The 16,855-nt window shown below is 42.3% G+C and overlaps 1 protein-coding gene across 1 annotated transcript in view; it reads right to left on the reverse strand.

The window, feature by feature from the left end:
* SHC3 (SHC adaptor protein 3) overlaps positions 1-16,855 on the reverse strand; it is a 186,494-nt gene that overhangs the window by 20,195 nt on the left and 149,444 nt on the right. The window contains exons 8-11 of the mRNA XM_061163554.1: positions 16,574-16,724; positions 15,496-15,583; positions 12,807-12,965; positions 9,278-9,573 (exon numbers count right to left, since the gene is read on the reverse strand). Coding sequence (XP_061019537.1) covers positions 9,278-9,573; positions 12,807-12,965; positions 15,496-15,583; positions 16,574-16,724 — 694 coding nt within the window. The remainder of the gene's footprint in view (positions 1-9,277; positions 9,574-12,806; positions 12,966-15,495; positions 15,584-16,573; positions 16,725-16,855) is intronic.

Genomic DNA, 16,855 nt, shown 5'->3' on the forward strand with positions numbered 1-16,855 from the left:
TGGGGTCTATGGGGTCTCACAGAGTCGGACATGACTGAAGTGACTTAGCAGCATCAACAGATTAATCATAAATAAAATGTGGTATGTCCATAAATGGAGTATTATTCATCCATAAAAAGGAAGTGCTAACACATGTTACAGCATAGATAAGCCTTTAAAACATTATGCTAAGCGAAAAAAATTAGTCAGGAAAGTGCACATGTTATATGACTCTGTTCATGTGAAAGTCCAGAATGGGATAATCTACAGAGACAGAAAACTGCTGAGGGGTACCTAATGCTGGAGAATGGGAGACTAGAAGGGTGATAGCTAAATGGTACAGCATGAAATTACAAAATGGACTGTGATGATGGATGCACATATCTGTGAATATACTAAAAACCACTGAATCATACACTATAAATGGGTATTATGTAAATTATATGCCAATAAAGCTGTTTTTAAAGATCTCTATGTCTAGCAGTTCATAGAAAATACAGGAGGCAAGAAACAAGTTAAATAATGCCACAAGGACAAGGACCCAAATCATAATGCAGGATATTTTACAGACAAATGTCTAATTCCTCAAATAAATCAAGGTGTAGAGGGAGGCAGAAAGAAAGTTGCAACAGAGTGAGAGCCAGAAGAAACATAATGAAATGCATGATGCGGATCATCTATCAATTCTGATTCCAACAAACTCACCATAAAAAGAATATCTTTAAGATAATCAGGAAAATTTCAATATGTTCCATAATTATTTTTGGTTTTGTTGGTATAACGATGATATGTTATTGTTGCAATGTCCTTATTGGTAGAGATTCCTGCAGAAGTTACAGGAGAGATGACAGGAGGCCCAGAATCTGCTAGGAAAGACTTTGAAAATTTCTCCTTCCCCTTCCTTTCTTCTCCTTTTCCTTCCTAAAGGAACAATCAGTCCAAAAGCCAAGAAGATAGGTCTCAGTGCCATGAGGGTCATGTAGCCACAATGGCCCCACAGGGCATCCTGGTGTGCGAGCAGAGTGGAAATGCCCATGGGATGGATGGATGGACTGGCGCAGGGTGTCAGAGACATCCCTGCCAGGGAGAAGGTTGGGCAGTGCAGTCTGGTGGTCAGAGCCCTGGAGGGGGCGGGTGTGTGTGTAGGAGGCTAGAGCGGCACAGGCATCGGAGCGTGAACAAGGTGAGGAGGGAATCACGTGCAGAGCGGTTGGGCCGGGAAGTCCAAGTCAGGGCTGGGTGAGGAAGGTTTCCGCGCACAGTAGGGGCAGCAGCCGTGATGGGTGATGTGTCACATACAAAGGAGTTCATCAAATCGGTTAAATTGTTAAGAGTAATGGGAGTCAGGTTTCTTATTGTTGGAGAAGGGAGTTGTAGACAGAGAAAAGGAAAAAAGTAAAAATGAACCCTGTGATTGTTGCTTGAAATTAGAAGAATTTTTGTGAACGCCTGGTTTCCAATTCTCTGTGGCTTGGATGGTAAAGAATCCGCCTGCAATGCAGGAGACGTGGGTTCAGCCCCGGCGTGGAGAAGATCCCCTGGAGAAGGGAACGGCTACCCACTCAAGTATTCTCGCCTGGAGAATCCCGTGGACAGAGGAGCCAGGTGGCTAGAGTCCACATGGTCGCAAAGAGTCGGACACAATTGACTGACTAACGCTTCACTTTCACAGAGAGATATAGAAATAGATATGGAAATAAGTGAGTGTGTGTGTGTGTGTGTGCAGTGTCTGTCCATTTAGAGGGTCTGGTAGCAGCAACACCCCACCAGCAATGAGCACATGCAGTGCCCAGATCTTGGTCTCTGAAGGAACCAGACCAGAGTTCATTTGGAGAAGTGGGTGACTGCAGGACTCGGCCAGGTGGCTGAGTTTTATCATTTTGCTGTTTTATCATTTTGTTTCAGAAGAAAGGAGATGCTGAAAGATAAAGACATGTCAAAAGGACATAGAAGCCAGCTTGAAGGAGCATCAAAATGAATACAATAACTAAGTATAGCCCGTTGGATGGCATCGCCAAGTCAATGGACGTGAGTCTGAGCAAGCTCCGGGAGATGGTAAGGACAGGGAGGCCTGGCGTGCTGCTGTCCCTGGGGTTGCAAAGAGTCCCACACGACTGAGTGACTGAGCAACAAGAAAGAGCCCACTGAATAAAACAGGAAACTAGAAATCCACAACAGCAAAAATAAATAAGTGATTATATTGAAAGTTTGATCGTGAAGAGGGTAGTTATGTAGTTTTAAAAGTACCTCCCCCAAATGTTAACTCAAGGGAAAGGAGGGGGTCCTGCTATGGGGAGGCATGCCGACACCTCCTCGGTGAAGCCGTCCAGGTGAACACTCACCGGCAGTCAGCATCTCCCCAGAAGGATGGAGTGATACAGTGAGCAGGGTTCCTATGATGGTTCAGCCAAGATGCATAAGCTGACTCCAATAACGAGGAAACATCAGAGGAACCTGAACTGAGAACTGTTCTAGGTTGAAGCAGGCTAAATAGACATCACCACTGAATGCAGCACATGATTCTGAACTGGATCCTTTCAGGACAAAGGACACTCTTGGGACAACAAAAGGCTCTGGAGGATGAGGTGGTGGTGATGCAGCAGGATAAAGGTCTGATTCACGCGGGTGTCTGTACCATGGGTAGGCAGGAGAATTATTAGCAGGAATTCACACACGAGTACTCTCAGGGGTGATGGAATATCTGAGCAATTGACTCTCACATGATTCCAGAGAAGAAAGTTTTTGTATACTGTGCTTCCAAACAATACTCCAAAAAAAATTAATGGGGTGAGATACAGGTGAAATGAGATTAGAATAATACTGGTCATTGTTGCAGCCAATGATCAGTACTTGGGAATTCATTAGACCACTTTCTTTGCTCTGGTGCATTAAAGAAACATATAAAGCCAGTGTTGACAGAAGACAGATGGAGGAAGAAGGGGGAGGAAAGAAAGGACCCGCAGGGTACCCACTCTGCCTGGGGCAGGGGATGAAGTTGTGAAACACTGGTCCTCACACTGATGGAATCAGAGACAGCCTCGGTAAAGGCACAAAATTAAGCACTAGAAAAACTAAAATACTTGTCAAGAAATTAAAGAGGTAGCAAAAATGAGGTAAACTAAAGAGTGTTCACAGGGAACATCAAGAAACAATGTCTTGAAATTTTAAATTAATGAATCAAGCACTTTTCAGAGAACTTTAAAGAGAATACATTGGCAAAGCCTGTCTCTCTCGAAATCGGAAATAGGGTAAGGAGGAGGGAGGGGGGCCTATTAGTCTTCATTAAATCTTTTCTGTCTTTTTTGTTTATATCTGGGGACACAACATCGACAGAAAGTTAAAAGACAAATTGCTGAGATGACCTTGTCAGTCAAGCACTTTTCATGCTTCCTTACATTTCTCCGCCTCTCTTGGGGTCAGGTGGGGACTAATGGACCATGAGGTGAGTGACATGTGTCGCTTCCCCAGTGAGGCCACTGATCTTCCTCCATTCCTCTCTTCTCCATGGTGACAAGGCAGGCCCAGGAGATGAACAAGCCTGCATCCCTGAACCACCCAAGCAAGGACCGGAGAGACTAGTGAGCCACAAACACCAGCTTGGCGTGAGTGAGAACAGAAGCTCTGCTGGATTAAATCACTTTTAAGCAGAATTCACCTTTTATTTGTTGAGGCAGCACAGTCTAGACTGACCAGTAAAAAAAGGAATTTAAAGATAATAACATGGCTCTATTAATTGGAGGGATTGGGGGAAGTCTTTCTTAATTACACTAGGAAGAAAGTAACAACCTAATAAATGTGAATGTTGGATGGCTGCTGTGGTTTGGTGATTTTACAAAAGCAAAAGCCCCTGGACGTGCTCTCATACCTGCCACAACCTGAGACCACGTTAATAAACAACCTGAGACCACATTAACGAAGCCCACGGAATACCCATCCATGTGTGACAGCAGCTTGTTCAAATGCAAGCACACTGCCCACCACACTTTGCTGGCCCTTCAAGGCCAAAGTGATGAATCAGTGATAAATGACTCAGGGAATAATTTTAGACACAGAGGGCTGACTAAATGTTTCTGAAAGATGTTGAAAAGATTAAAAAAAAAGTGCACCAGATGCCATCTCTGAGGCTGTTCCTACAGACCAACTCACGGGCCTATTTCCAGCTGGTATTTTCAAGGGTCGGTAGCTTCAGCAACTCCCCAGGAGCTCAGAAGCCCAGCCACAACCATCCCGGTCACCCCAGTTATCAGCGCCCCCAGGAGTCTTGAACAATCAGTGCACAGTGGGAAGGCACATAGGTTGATATACTCGGGGGTAAATTTAGATGCAGAACTGTTTTGCATCCTTATTTTTCTGAGTAATCTGTTCTGCCAAGCTTCCCCCTTTATAGTCTGGGACCAACCAATTACCATGAAAATCAGATGAATAAATATTGAAGAGAATGTGTTCATCATCTATTTTCGTGTCCTCACAGCAAGCAAGCAACATTATATTTTTAATTAAGTCTTTCATTTCCATTTTCCCTTTCAGCTAAAGCTGTCCTCCATAGGATCAATTAAGCTAGATAATCAGATCCAATGAAAAGCCCCCCAAAAGAACAGTTATTAGTAGGTGTGATTCACACATTTTCCCAACCATACTGCAAATTTCTGCTCCAAAATTAAAGTTGTAGAGACAACACAGTGCGGGGTGTTCGGGGCTCGCTCAGACATCTGCTCTAACTTCATCTCCTTCTTACCTTCTACATTATCTCTATACTGTTTTGTGAATGTATAATATATTAGTAGTACATATCTTTTCATAAATCATCCTTTTGTCTATAAGGACTGAGTGACCAAAAAAAATACTAATCGTCTTTGATCTACAAGAGAGTATAATTTAGCTAAATTTTAATTTAAAAAAATACCTAAAATTTTCAACCAAAATATGTATATTCTCATAGAATTGCTTAGATATTTTCTCTCCTATTTACTTAGAGATAACTACAACAAATTTCATAGGCAGTCAATGCAGACAGAAAGAACTCTGGACTGAGTCTGTGTAGAAAGCTTATTTGTGAACCCAGTTGCCTTCTTGGGTCCTCAGCTCCTAACCTGCAAAAGTCTGAGGTTGATTTATGTATTCAGTTATCCAATGATTACTGAACACCATTTATGTGCCAGGCTCTATTCTAGATGGTGGGAAATAACTACACTGAACAAGACTGCTACCCTCATGGGGATTATAGTCTAGTTGTTGTTTAGTCTGTAAATCACGTCCAACTATTTTGTGACCCTGGGAACTGTAGCCAGCCAGGCTCCTCTGCTCATGGGATTTTCAAGGCAAGAATACTGGAGTGGGTTGCCATTTCCTTCTCCAGGGGCTCTTCCCAACCCAGGGACTGAACCCACGTCTGCTGCATTGGCAGGCAGATTCTTTACTGCTGAGCCATTAAGGAAGCCCTGTTGTCTAGCTGGGGGAGCTAAATAATAAATTAGCAAATAAAAGAGTGCTTGTTTGTGATAAGTACTTAAGGCTAAGAAAAAATGAGGGTAAAGAAGTAGCAGTTACACAAAGTATTCTCTATGAGATAAAATGGTGGGGGGAGGAGGCTTCTCTGATTTGGAGTAAACCTAGATCATTTTAAGAGGTGAGTATAACGCCATAATCTTGAATTCCCTTGATGAACACATAACCAAAGGAAGCAAAGACGATGAAGACAGATTTCTCTTATGAACAGCACCTGAAAAAATTCTAAAGGAAATATTCAGACTCCAAATCCAAATCCATGATTTACTATGTCATAGACCAAGCAGAGTTTATGCCAGGATGAAACATCAGAAAAATCTACCTAATTCCCCAGACAAATGGACTTTAGGGGAAACAAATCATGGTATTATCGCAAAAGCTGTTGAAGAAACATTTGATAAAGTTCAATACCTATACATGATAAAAGTAATTGGGTAATTAATATATATGTTAATGAGAGCAGAGATTATCCTTCCCACTGGTCATGGATATACACCAGGTGCCAAAATCAGTGTATGGATTAGTAGTCCTTCAGTACACATTTGTTGAGTGAAGAATGAATGAATGAAGTCCTTTAGGCTGATTAGAACATCTACAGAAGCTTTCACCATCCTTAAGGGAGAAAGTGAAAGTCACTCAGTCTTGCCTGATTCTTTGCGACCCCATGGACTGTAGTCCACCAGGCTCCTCTGTCCATGAAATTCTCCAGGCAAGAACACTGGAGTGGGAAGCCGTTCCCTTCTCCAGGGGATATTCCCAACCCAGGGATTAAACCTGGGTCTTCTGCATTGCAGGCAGATTACTGTCTGAGCCACCGCAAAAGCCCGCATGAAAATTTAGAGGCCATTCCTTTTCAGGTTGGAAACTGCACAAGAGCGCCCTCTCCTGGCCAATGCTCTAAGATGCCCTGGTCAGCTCAGCAGCACTCTGTGAGGTCTGGGATTTGGAAGACAAGAGAAACAGTCCGTGTTTGCAGTGGCATGACCGCTGGTCCGGTAAAACTACGACACTCAGAAAAATTTCCAGAATCAAGATCACACTACTTTCCTCTCCCTGCAGCAATAGCTATTGAGAAAAAGTAATCAAAAATAACATATCACTTAAAACAGGCACTAAAACCAGTCACCCAAGGAAGTAACCTAATAAAGGAAACAGAACTTTCTGGAGAGAATTTTAAAATTCTAACAAAATGTATCTTAAAACTAGATAAGTGGAGACATGCCACGTTCATGGAGGTGATGAATTACTACTAAAAAATGTCAGCTCTCCTCAAATTAATCTGCAAATTCAGCGCAAGTCCTCTCAAAACCACAGCATGTATTTTTGGTGACTTGGTAAACTGAATCTAAACTCAGAACAAAGAACAAAGGTCTGAAAATAGTTAAGACAACTTATGAAAAGGAGACTCAAGAGGAAGGACTCACACCACCAGATATTAGGATAGTTTAAAGCGTGATGACTAAAGTAGTTATGGAACATGCAGAAGGAAGAGAGCATCAAACCAACAGAACAGAACTGAGAGCCCAGAAATAGAGCCATGACACAGAGAACTTAGTGTGTGTTAGAAGGAGCATCACCACCACAGAGAAAAGATGAATTCTTCGCTAAATAGTGATGGGAAAACGGACTCACTACATGGCGATTTTTTAAACGTCGGGCCCTTCTCTCACATCATCTTCTAAAGTAACTTCAGTTGGGCTTGAAAAGTAAAGGTGAAAGATAAAACCATGAAGCTAATAGGGAGAAAATACCAAAGGAAGATGCAGTATACCTGTGATTGGTAGGTGAGAAATCTTTTAAAACTATAAACCATAAAGGGGGAAAATTGATGGATTTAGCTATATTCCCAGAAAAAAAAGACTTTTATTTGATGAAGAAGGTCACAGACAAAATTATCTGACAGGTGAAGGCGTGGGAGAGTACATATGGACATTCTATGACTGGAGAAAACTCAAAAAAGCCCATTAAGAAAATTAAAGTGGAAATATGGGGGAAAGATAGGAATATAAAATTTACGAAGAAATCTGTTAAAGTGCAATCAAAGAATTGCATGGCAAACAATAAGACATCTCTTCACTCCCCACCCCGGTCATATTAGCATAATTAGAGAGAGAAGAGGCCGATGAGGGCCCTTCATCCTCTGCCACTGTGCATGTCAATAACCCTAGCCATTCTGGAAGTAAATGCAACCCCACAGTGACATTAAATGTATATACATTCTGTGATCAAAAAGTCCACTCTTGGGATATGCCCAAGAAAGACTGTACCAGGTACAGGGGGGAGCAAGAATAAGGTTTGCAGCGACTTCAGGTTTTTAATCCTTCCCAAAAGAGCTCAGGAAGTGATGTGTAGACTGTGTATCCAGTAGCCCCAGATGGCTCACCCAAGTAACACTTCAGCATGCAGAGGCACCACTGGCAGATCTCAAAAACATGTACCGAAGGGGAAAAGAAAGAAATGATTTGTGGAACAATGTCATGTTTGTGAATTTCTAAAACACAGAAGCACAAAATATGTATTTTCCCTGGTATGTATATATGTGAGAAAAAAATCCACACAACTAAGGAAAGTGGATTGGAAGACTATAAATTACATTTATGGAGTGTGGTTGACCAGGTGGAAGGGAAAGAGGAGATGCAGAGGTCTAGGGAGCCAAGGTAGGCAAGCAGCTAAGTCCAGACACCTGAGGCAAAACATCACCTCTAACACACACAGTTCAGTTATGTCCAAATTCAACTGAGGACTGTCTTCATCCCTACATGTCAATCAAAAAATGCAATATCTGTCATACAGAACAGACTTGTGGTTGCCAGGGGAGGGAGGGGATGGGGGAGGGAAGGACTGGGAGTTTGGGATTAGCAGATGCAAACTATTATACAGAGGTAGGATAAACAACAAGGTTCTACTACTATATAGCACAGGGAACTATATCCAATGTCCTGTGATTAACCACATGAAAAAGAATATATATATGTACACACACACACATATATATGTCTACTGAGCCACTTTTCTGTACAGCAAAAATTAACACATTATAAATCAACTATACTTCAATAAAATTTTTAAAACAACATCCTTTACTATAGAGATAACTCTACCTGCTGCATTGTTCTCACTGGATAAAAGATTTTAAACAACAATCCTGGAATTTACTCAATAGTTAGGTTAGTGTAACTACATTTATTAAACTTAGTAATTCTCAGACTATGCCAGGGTGAAGTCAAACTTGTTTACTTACTGGAAGATGGGGTATTCAGTCAACCCTACAGAATTATTCAGACACAATTGTTCTGCTAGGAAGAGCCAAAAAGCCAAACTCACTGTCATGAGCCATTACTTCTCTGGGTGGGAAAGCAAGAGACAATTCATAGGAGGCTTACCTACTGCTCCGTCACATTTTACAACCTGCAAATAAAATCTTGTGGTTCAACTTGTAGAGAAATTTGAGGTGAGTATCAAAAGCCCAGGAACCCTGCACTTGTGATCAAAGATTCACTATGAATGTGTTTGAAAGGGAAACTCCCGCAGTTTTTATATTCACTTTAAAGAATATGAGAATTAAGGCTTTCCACCTGGGCTCTGGTGCATTTTCAAGTCTTATAAGTTGCATGGGGCTCTAACCATGGGCTCCAGTAATCTGACTCTGGCCTGAAAGTAAGTCCTCTGGGCCTGGTCTCCAGGGTCCCAGAGGAGTGACTGTCAGGACTCAGCAGGCATATGTGGGTAGAGAAGGGAAGTGGTCCCCAGTGCAGTGACCGAGGGGAGACTGTTGGAGGGAGGGTGGCCTCACCGTGCCTTCTGGGTCCACGAGCAGCAAGTGTTTGGCCTGGCCGTTGTGCATGCCAGTGAGGACGAAGGAGCCCGGGTTGGTGGTACTCTTCCTGACCAAGAAGTCTCCATCTCTCTTTAGCAGCCCCTCTGCCTCCTTCCTGCTCATCTCCCCTTGGTACCAAGGCTCTGCTTTCAGTTCTTCCAGCATCTTGGCATCTGGCGCTCTGGGTGAGACGGGGCTGATGCACTCCATGGAGGCTGCCTTGCTCAACACAGGCCCCAAGGACTGAATCTTGAGGGCATCTTCAAAAGGCTCTGCCAACAACATGTGCCAGCAACACGTCAATTCCAAGGAGAGCAGAAGATAAACAACACAATGTGAGGGTTGGCAATGCAAAGGCAACTTCGACCGGAAAAAAAAAAAGTAGAGAAAACTGACTGGCTGGTAAGATAACAAGATTCATCATCATGGCATTTGAAAACACAGCCCAAAACTTGGCATGACTCTTTCTGATGAGTCTGCTTTCCCAAGACAAAGATTCAAGCACACCCTTTGTCTCACTAGTTAGAATGACTTCATTTTTGCATGCTCCAAGAGGCCAGGCATACTACATGCCATCTACTTTCTCTGGAACATTGGCTAGCCTCTTCAACAAATGTGCTCTCTTCTGAATAAAAATCTGTCAATACCAAAGAAAATACACAGAGGAAAAGACAAATTGCAAGGTTTCGTGCAAAACCGAAACCCAGCCCAACAAATGTTTCTTTCAAAATCTTTGTATTAGGTGCATTTTTAAAAGCGAAGAAAACCAACATTTATTAGCGGCCCTTTGTGTGACTTGCCCCAGGCTAGGAGCTCTACCTCCCTTGGACATTCACTTGTTTCCCTGCAGAAAAAGGCTCTTGTATGAATGTTTGAGATTGAGCTTGACTCCATGCCCTTCAGAACACACTTCTCACTGCAGGGCATTGCTCTTAAACAGCAACAGATATCAGCAGTGAGAGAAGTCGACAGGCACATCTAATTAAATCTCAATGTTCGATTTTCAAACAAAGCAATATGTATAACAGCACTCTGAAAAATGCACACAGTGCTACACAGGAGTAAGGTGTTGTGATGTTCATTGAGGACCACACTGCCGACATGGTACAATGCTGGCATGGTACATCACGAGACCAGGAAAGTTTCTCTCCTGGGCATAGCTACATCCCCAGAAGCCAACACTGCTCATGGGTCATACTTTGTACCCTATAAACATTCAGGGAGTGCTGTAAAATCAGACCAGTTTGTTAAATGTTAGCAGAGAATGGGCAGAAGTGAAGTGAATAAATGAAACCAAAACTAAGACGTTTTGACAACTTGTTAAATTATTTACAGATTTGCACCCCCCTCCCCCAAAAAAAGAATAGGTTAAAACTATGGGCTAAAATTGTTTGTGTATTTTCTTTCTTCATTCTACTTTTTTCCCTGATTACCCGGAGTAGTTGAAAATCTGTATTCTGTTTCTACACCATCACCATCATCATCACCACCATCTCAGACCCACTAGCACGAGCATCACTGTCAACATCATCATCACCAACACCACTATCACCATCTCATCATCATCGTCACCTTCGTTACCATCATTATCATCACCACCACCGGCGGTACCATTACCAGAACAATCAGCACCACTGTCCCCATTGTTATTTAGCTATAGTGGTTCAAGATACTGCTTCTCTGGTGCTTCAGATGGTAAAGAATCTGCCTGCAATGCGGGAAACCTGGGTTCGATCCCTGGGTCAGGAAGATCCCCTGGAGAAGGGAATGGCAACGCACTCCAGTATTCTTGCCTGGGAAATCCCATGGACAGAGGAGCCTGGCAGGCTATACAGTCCATGGGGTCACAAAGAGTTGGACACAACGGAGTGACGAACACTTGGCCTTGGTGTTCAAGATAAACAGGGCACTAGGTCTTATTCTCCAACACTTTTCAGCAGATATTAGCTTCTCCAGGGCTCTGTCTGCTTTCTCTCTCCCCTTCTCTAGTTTTGGGAGTAGGAGTGGAAATTGAGGGATGAGAAAAGGGTGGCTTGGGCTTTCATTTTTCCCATCTCAAACCCCAGCCGAATCTAACTCTCCTCAGGCTCTGGGGCCAGAATTCACTTGCAACTTGACTAAATTAAGCAGTGAAAATGGTCTGCCATAAATTCAACTACTAAAATGAAGTTGGGAGACATTGTTAAACTGGAGCAGAGGGTCAAGGAGCTAACAGTTGGTGCTAAATTTTGCAAAGTCGCTTCATACCTCCTAGGCTATTTTCACATTTTTTTTCTTAAATGAAGAGATTGGATTAGATTGGACTAGATGATTCTGCAGTTCTTCTGGCTCTGGTGAATTTTTGTCTGTCATCCTGGGAGAAATAGACTATTGTTGTCATGGTGAAGCCTATTCATAAAAGCACTCAATCCTATCCTCACCGACATACAGTACCAAGTATTGAACCAGCAGTGAACTTACCAAACTTCTGGAAGTCTCTATTTCCTCCTCTGCAAATGAGTAATAATAATGATAATAATAATATCTACCCATAAGACTACTGGAAAAATTAAATAATATGCACCTTGCCACGTGGTAGAAACTGACTAAATTCTAGTCTCCTCTCCCTCCCTCTTCAGCCTGTAAAGTTCTCAATGAAGTTGAAAAAGAAATCTGGGGATGTAAAGCTATCTGTGAGCTTAGAAAGCTCTTTCAAAATTCTTTAACAACAATTTACACTTTCATTAACCAGTTCACAGATGACTTATTTTTCCCAATCTATATGACAGACCGAGGTCCCTGACACCTATCACACTAGAGTGCAAGCAACAGAAATTTGGGGTCCCTCTTCTCATCCCATTTTATTTTCATCAGAGCATTTGTCACTACCTGTAACACATGGTGGTTATTTAAACTCCATGAGAGTAGGGACTTTGTCTATTTTGTTTTCCTGTATATCCCCAGTAAATAGAATAGTATTTGACACCTGGTAGGCGTTCAATGGAGAGGAAGAAGGGGAGAGGGAAAGTGGGTGTGTGTAGGCAAACACGTGGGTGTATTACAATTTCTTGCTTACATGTTAGTTTTATTCAGCAGATTAAGAGGGGCCAAGCCATTTCAGCTTGACATCCTTAAAACTTAGGCATACAATATCCAATTAATACCTAAATGAAGAAATAAATAAATGCATTCATTTATGTATATCATTTTTCTCAATATGATTGTCAAGGACAAAGTTAATTATAAAAAGAGGGGGAAGTTGCTTTGTCTCCTGCAGAGAACTGCAGAGAAGGTTGTAATACAAAAGCAAAAAAGTTCAAAGCCTTGGAAAACTCAATCATAACCCAGAAAAAAAAAAAAAAAAAACTAATCAACATCCTTAACAAAACCACACTGTAAGAAAAAACAGTAATTGCAGATTTCAAAAAAAAAAAAAAAACAAAAACAGATTTCAAACAAAAGACAAAGTTTAAAAAGAAAAAAACAGCCTTAAAAGAGAAAAAAACAATAAAAAATGGAAACGCACTCATGTCAAAGAGGTCTTTCCGCGGGCTGCTCTCTGCACTGCTGCCCATGGCCGGCCCCGTCTGCTGGGGGATACGCTGAGTATTGACATAGGTGGGGGCTTCTCCCGTAGGAGCCACGTGTGATTTCCCTTCAGGCATGCTGTAGATGTCCAAGGATCCTGCAACAAGAAAATAGATCTCTTTTCTCTTCTGATCGTAATGCTATTTATGTTAAGCCACCCAATGTTTCACAGAGAAGTTCCTTTAGTCCATTCATGAGAAAATCCTTCTTTCAGATGCCCATCTATTAAATCTCTTCTCTGACCCTCTTACTCTGCTGTGCTTCAGCTAGGATATCCTCCACTCCTTCCTGTCAAAACGGGCCCTGCCAGCCCAGGATGGTGGACAACATGAAGGTTAGGAGCCTTGTCAAGACCCTAGGCCCATCTGACTCAGGCCAGGGTGGGGCGCGGGAGAAGCAGGGGAACCACACCGGCCACAGAAGCTCCCTCAGCCTCCTCATTCCTTCTGCGAAGGACTGAGATCAAAATAACTGAGCAGAAGAACAACGAGCCTTATTTTCACTGCTCTTTTTTTAAGTGTAGGTAAATGCGTCATATATTAACTCCGCTAGAAATGCAATGCATTTCCAATGCTCTGGCCCCATTTTTAGAAATAAAGCAATATTTACCCCATTTGCTAATGAACTGAGACTCTTCCCTTGTAAAACAGAATCAGGCTTGTGCCATCATGGGACTTCCCAACTGAACCAAGACTGTTGAGGGTGGACTGGGGGGGGTCACTGCTATTGTCACCCGAGGTGAACGAAGGGTGTGGCCCTGCCCAGGTCACCATCTGATTCTTTGTACAGGATCACTGTTTCTAACAAACTTCCGCAGACACTCTCAAGATCACCTTGGGCCTAGAGAGAGGTCACCTCTCCAGGTGGTGGGGCATGAAAGTTGGCTCAATCCAACGGGCGAGAGTGGGTCCAGGACTCTTTAAGAAGCTTTCCCAAGAGCACACTGAAGGACTTTTGGCAGCACCACTGTCTCTGGCCTATAAGCCTGAGAACGCAAGTGTCCTGAGAAAGTCATCAGCTTCAGATGTTTGCGAGTGTTGAGTGCAGGCCAGGGAAACATACACTCCCTGATGGTGGTACCCAGAGTTCAGTTTCATTTGTGGGAAATGGCTGCTAGCAGATTAATAGAGGTTTATTTGTTCTATGGACAAGGTATTTATTGCTTTCCAATAAGAACTTGAAATTCATTAAGAATTATGAGTCTCAAGTTCCAGGCCAAGAACTTATATAACGCTCATTTTTTCTCTGGTGAATTTCTTACATTGTCTGTTCCTGATCTGGCTGGAATAACTTGGATATAAAAAAGGACCTCATTTTCAAATAAATCTAACAAATTTTTCAATAGAGTCAATATCTAATGTAAGTAATGTGTCTCCCTTAGTCTTTAATAGTTATTCTATGTCTAAGTACATGATTGTTGTCTAAATTTTTTTAAATGTATACAGAACAAAGTTGAAAATGTAAAAAAGTGCCTCTGGCAAAGTTATAACTTTAATTTACTATTTCTATCCAATTCTGAGGTAGAGTCATGTAGTTTGTTGGCTCTTTTATGGATTATTAACTGGGAAGCACAAATGGGTCATCGTTCAGCTGGGGCAGGCATGACATAAAATTATTTCACAAGAGGAACATTTAAAAAATATATTGTCATTTACCCACTAGCACAAATGGCAATAATGAAGGTGAAAACCTTAATGTTAAACCAACAAATGGTTAAAATATATACATAGAAGCGTACATCAGATCTTAATTCATTTATCAATCCATCTCCTTTAGACCCTGTAGCCAGGACCCTGGAACTGTCAAAAGTTCTCGAAATGTTTGAGGAGGTAAAATGTTTAAAATTAAAAGAAACCTTTAAAACGTACTCATAGATACATACATGTGTATGCTTATCTAAAAATAACTGTCTAGAGAATAGAGACTGATATTAGCAATTAAACTAAGTAGTACTTAATTAGTCATACTATTTTTAATGCAGGATGTAGGTGCATGCTTATAGGTTTGATAAGAAGTGAAATGTCCTCTAGAAGGGCCCAGGCCCTGTGACAGACTTGTATTCCAGGTGCCATCTCTGCCAGGGCTGGTGTCACTCCGTTCTTCCTAAAGGTGACTGTAGAAGAGGGAGGTGGGGCAGAGGAAAGGAAGGGAAAACTACAAGCTGCTGTTAGAAGCTACCAGGATTCCATATTGACTCCAGAGTCTCCCACCTTAGTCTCATTTGAACTGGGTGTGGAGCTGGTCCCGGGGAGGTGAATTCCTCAGCCCCTGGGTGGGCAAGCCCTCCTGCCGGAGAAGGGCCTTAGGGGCATAGTCTCAGTGTGTAGGAGAACAGGAAGAACTGGGAGGGGTGAAGACTGAGCTGGTCCTGGTGCCCAGGGAGGGATTATCTGATGCGTGCCCTCCGACATCCCTGACAGCCATTATTTCTATTTCTTTGATTTGGTATCCCTGACAGCCATTATTTCTGTTTCTGTGATCCGGTTGGGAAACTGCAGCCCCACCCACAGCAGTTATTTCCAGTCAGCCACTCTGCCACTCCACAGGACAGGAACCAGCCACTAGGGAGCACATCACTTTTGAAAAGCATTTTTTATGTTTCTTGTCCACCTTACCTTGCCTCTCACCTTGCCTGACAGGTGTAGGCTGCCAGTCTTCACCAAACGGGTCTCCTAAGTGTCTCCCCTGGTAGTAAGTTTGCTCTTTTCCTGCAAACTATAGACATATGTAAATACAAAACAAGAAAAAGTCCTCTTCTTCTTGCATCTCCACCTTTAAAGACCATAGTACAGTAGAAGGGACTTCAGTGGCCAGTGGATTGCATTCTTGTTGCACTCAGCTTTCCCTTCATGCCTCACAGTTGACATGAAGGTTTGGGAAGTAAGTCTGTGTGGGTGTGAAAAAAGAGGCTACATCTCATCAAAACTACAGATGCTCCCTGTTTTCATAACCCACCCCCCCACCTCCCTTCCCTAAGTGTGACCATAAACTGAACTCTCCACATACAGTCACATCACAGAACATGCCTTAAAATGGATTTCAGTTAGAGACTATTTATGTGTCAGAACATAGTTTCCACCCAGCATATACACCTATAACCATTCATTCTTGGGCAAATCCACCTTGTCGATTCCTTCTTATAGAGCTTTGACCCTTGGCTTCAGTGTTATTTACCACTTTTATTGTCATCCACATAAGGTAAGCGACATCAAAAAATTCCCTATAACAATGAGATATCATAGAGCTACCAAAACTCTAGAAAGAGAATGTCTTACTAGAATTTTGAATTAGAGGGAAAATCAGGGAGATAAGTAAAATAGAAAACCTAAAAAAAAAAAAAAAAAAATCCTATGTTAAAGGCTTACATTCTTTCTCTTTCCAGAGAACTCAAAGTACCCCAGGCTTTTAAAAGTCTTGAACTCTCTCTTTTCCTCATTAAGTTCACAATACAATGGGATTTGTCCTGGGATGAAGAGGGAACTTGCAGACTTGTATACTCAGGAATCACAATGGCATTCCAAGGCATTTGGAACCTTGTGATGTTAAAGCAAAAGCTTCCCCTACTGTCTGCTTTATGAAATTCAAGGGGAGGAAGTTTGTGAGTTTTTCTGTCTGGATAGAATATCAGCCTGAAAATAGAGTTGAAGAAAGCAATAGGAAATGAAGTTCAGTTAGCTCCCATTCAAGGATAGATATAAGACTCACCTGGGCTGTGTCAGGACCGTGGGGTCTGGCTTTCAGGCGAGCATCAGCAAACCCCCCTGGAGGAGGTGTCTTGCTTGGAACGCTGTTGTAATACGGGTGATCTGAGCCATCACTCTCCTCTTCAGTCCATGGCTCATCTAGACTCTGCATTCTGTTAAAAGAGGATTTTCAAGAACTTTAGCCAAAAGTTGAACTTACTGTCAAAACAAAAAAAATCTAATGTTAGTAACGATAGTCCCAGATAGCAGAGTTTAGTCACTCCCCCTTCAATGACCTAGGTCT

Source organism: Dama dama, chromosome 16, assembly GCF_033118175.1.
Source record: "Dama dama isolate Ldn47 chromosome 16, ASM3311817v1, whole genome shotgun sequence".
Classification (NCBI taxonomy): domain Eukaryota; kingdom Metazoa; phylum Chordata; class Mammalia; order Artiodactyla; family Cervidae; genus Dama; species Dama dama.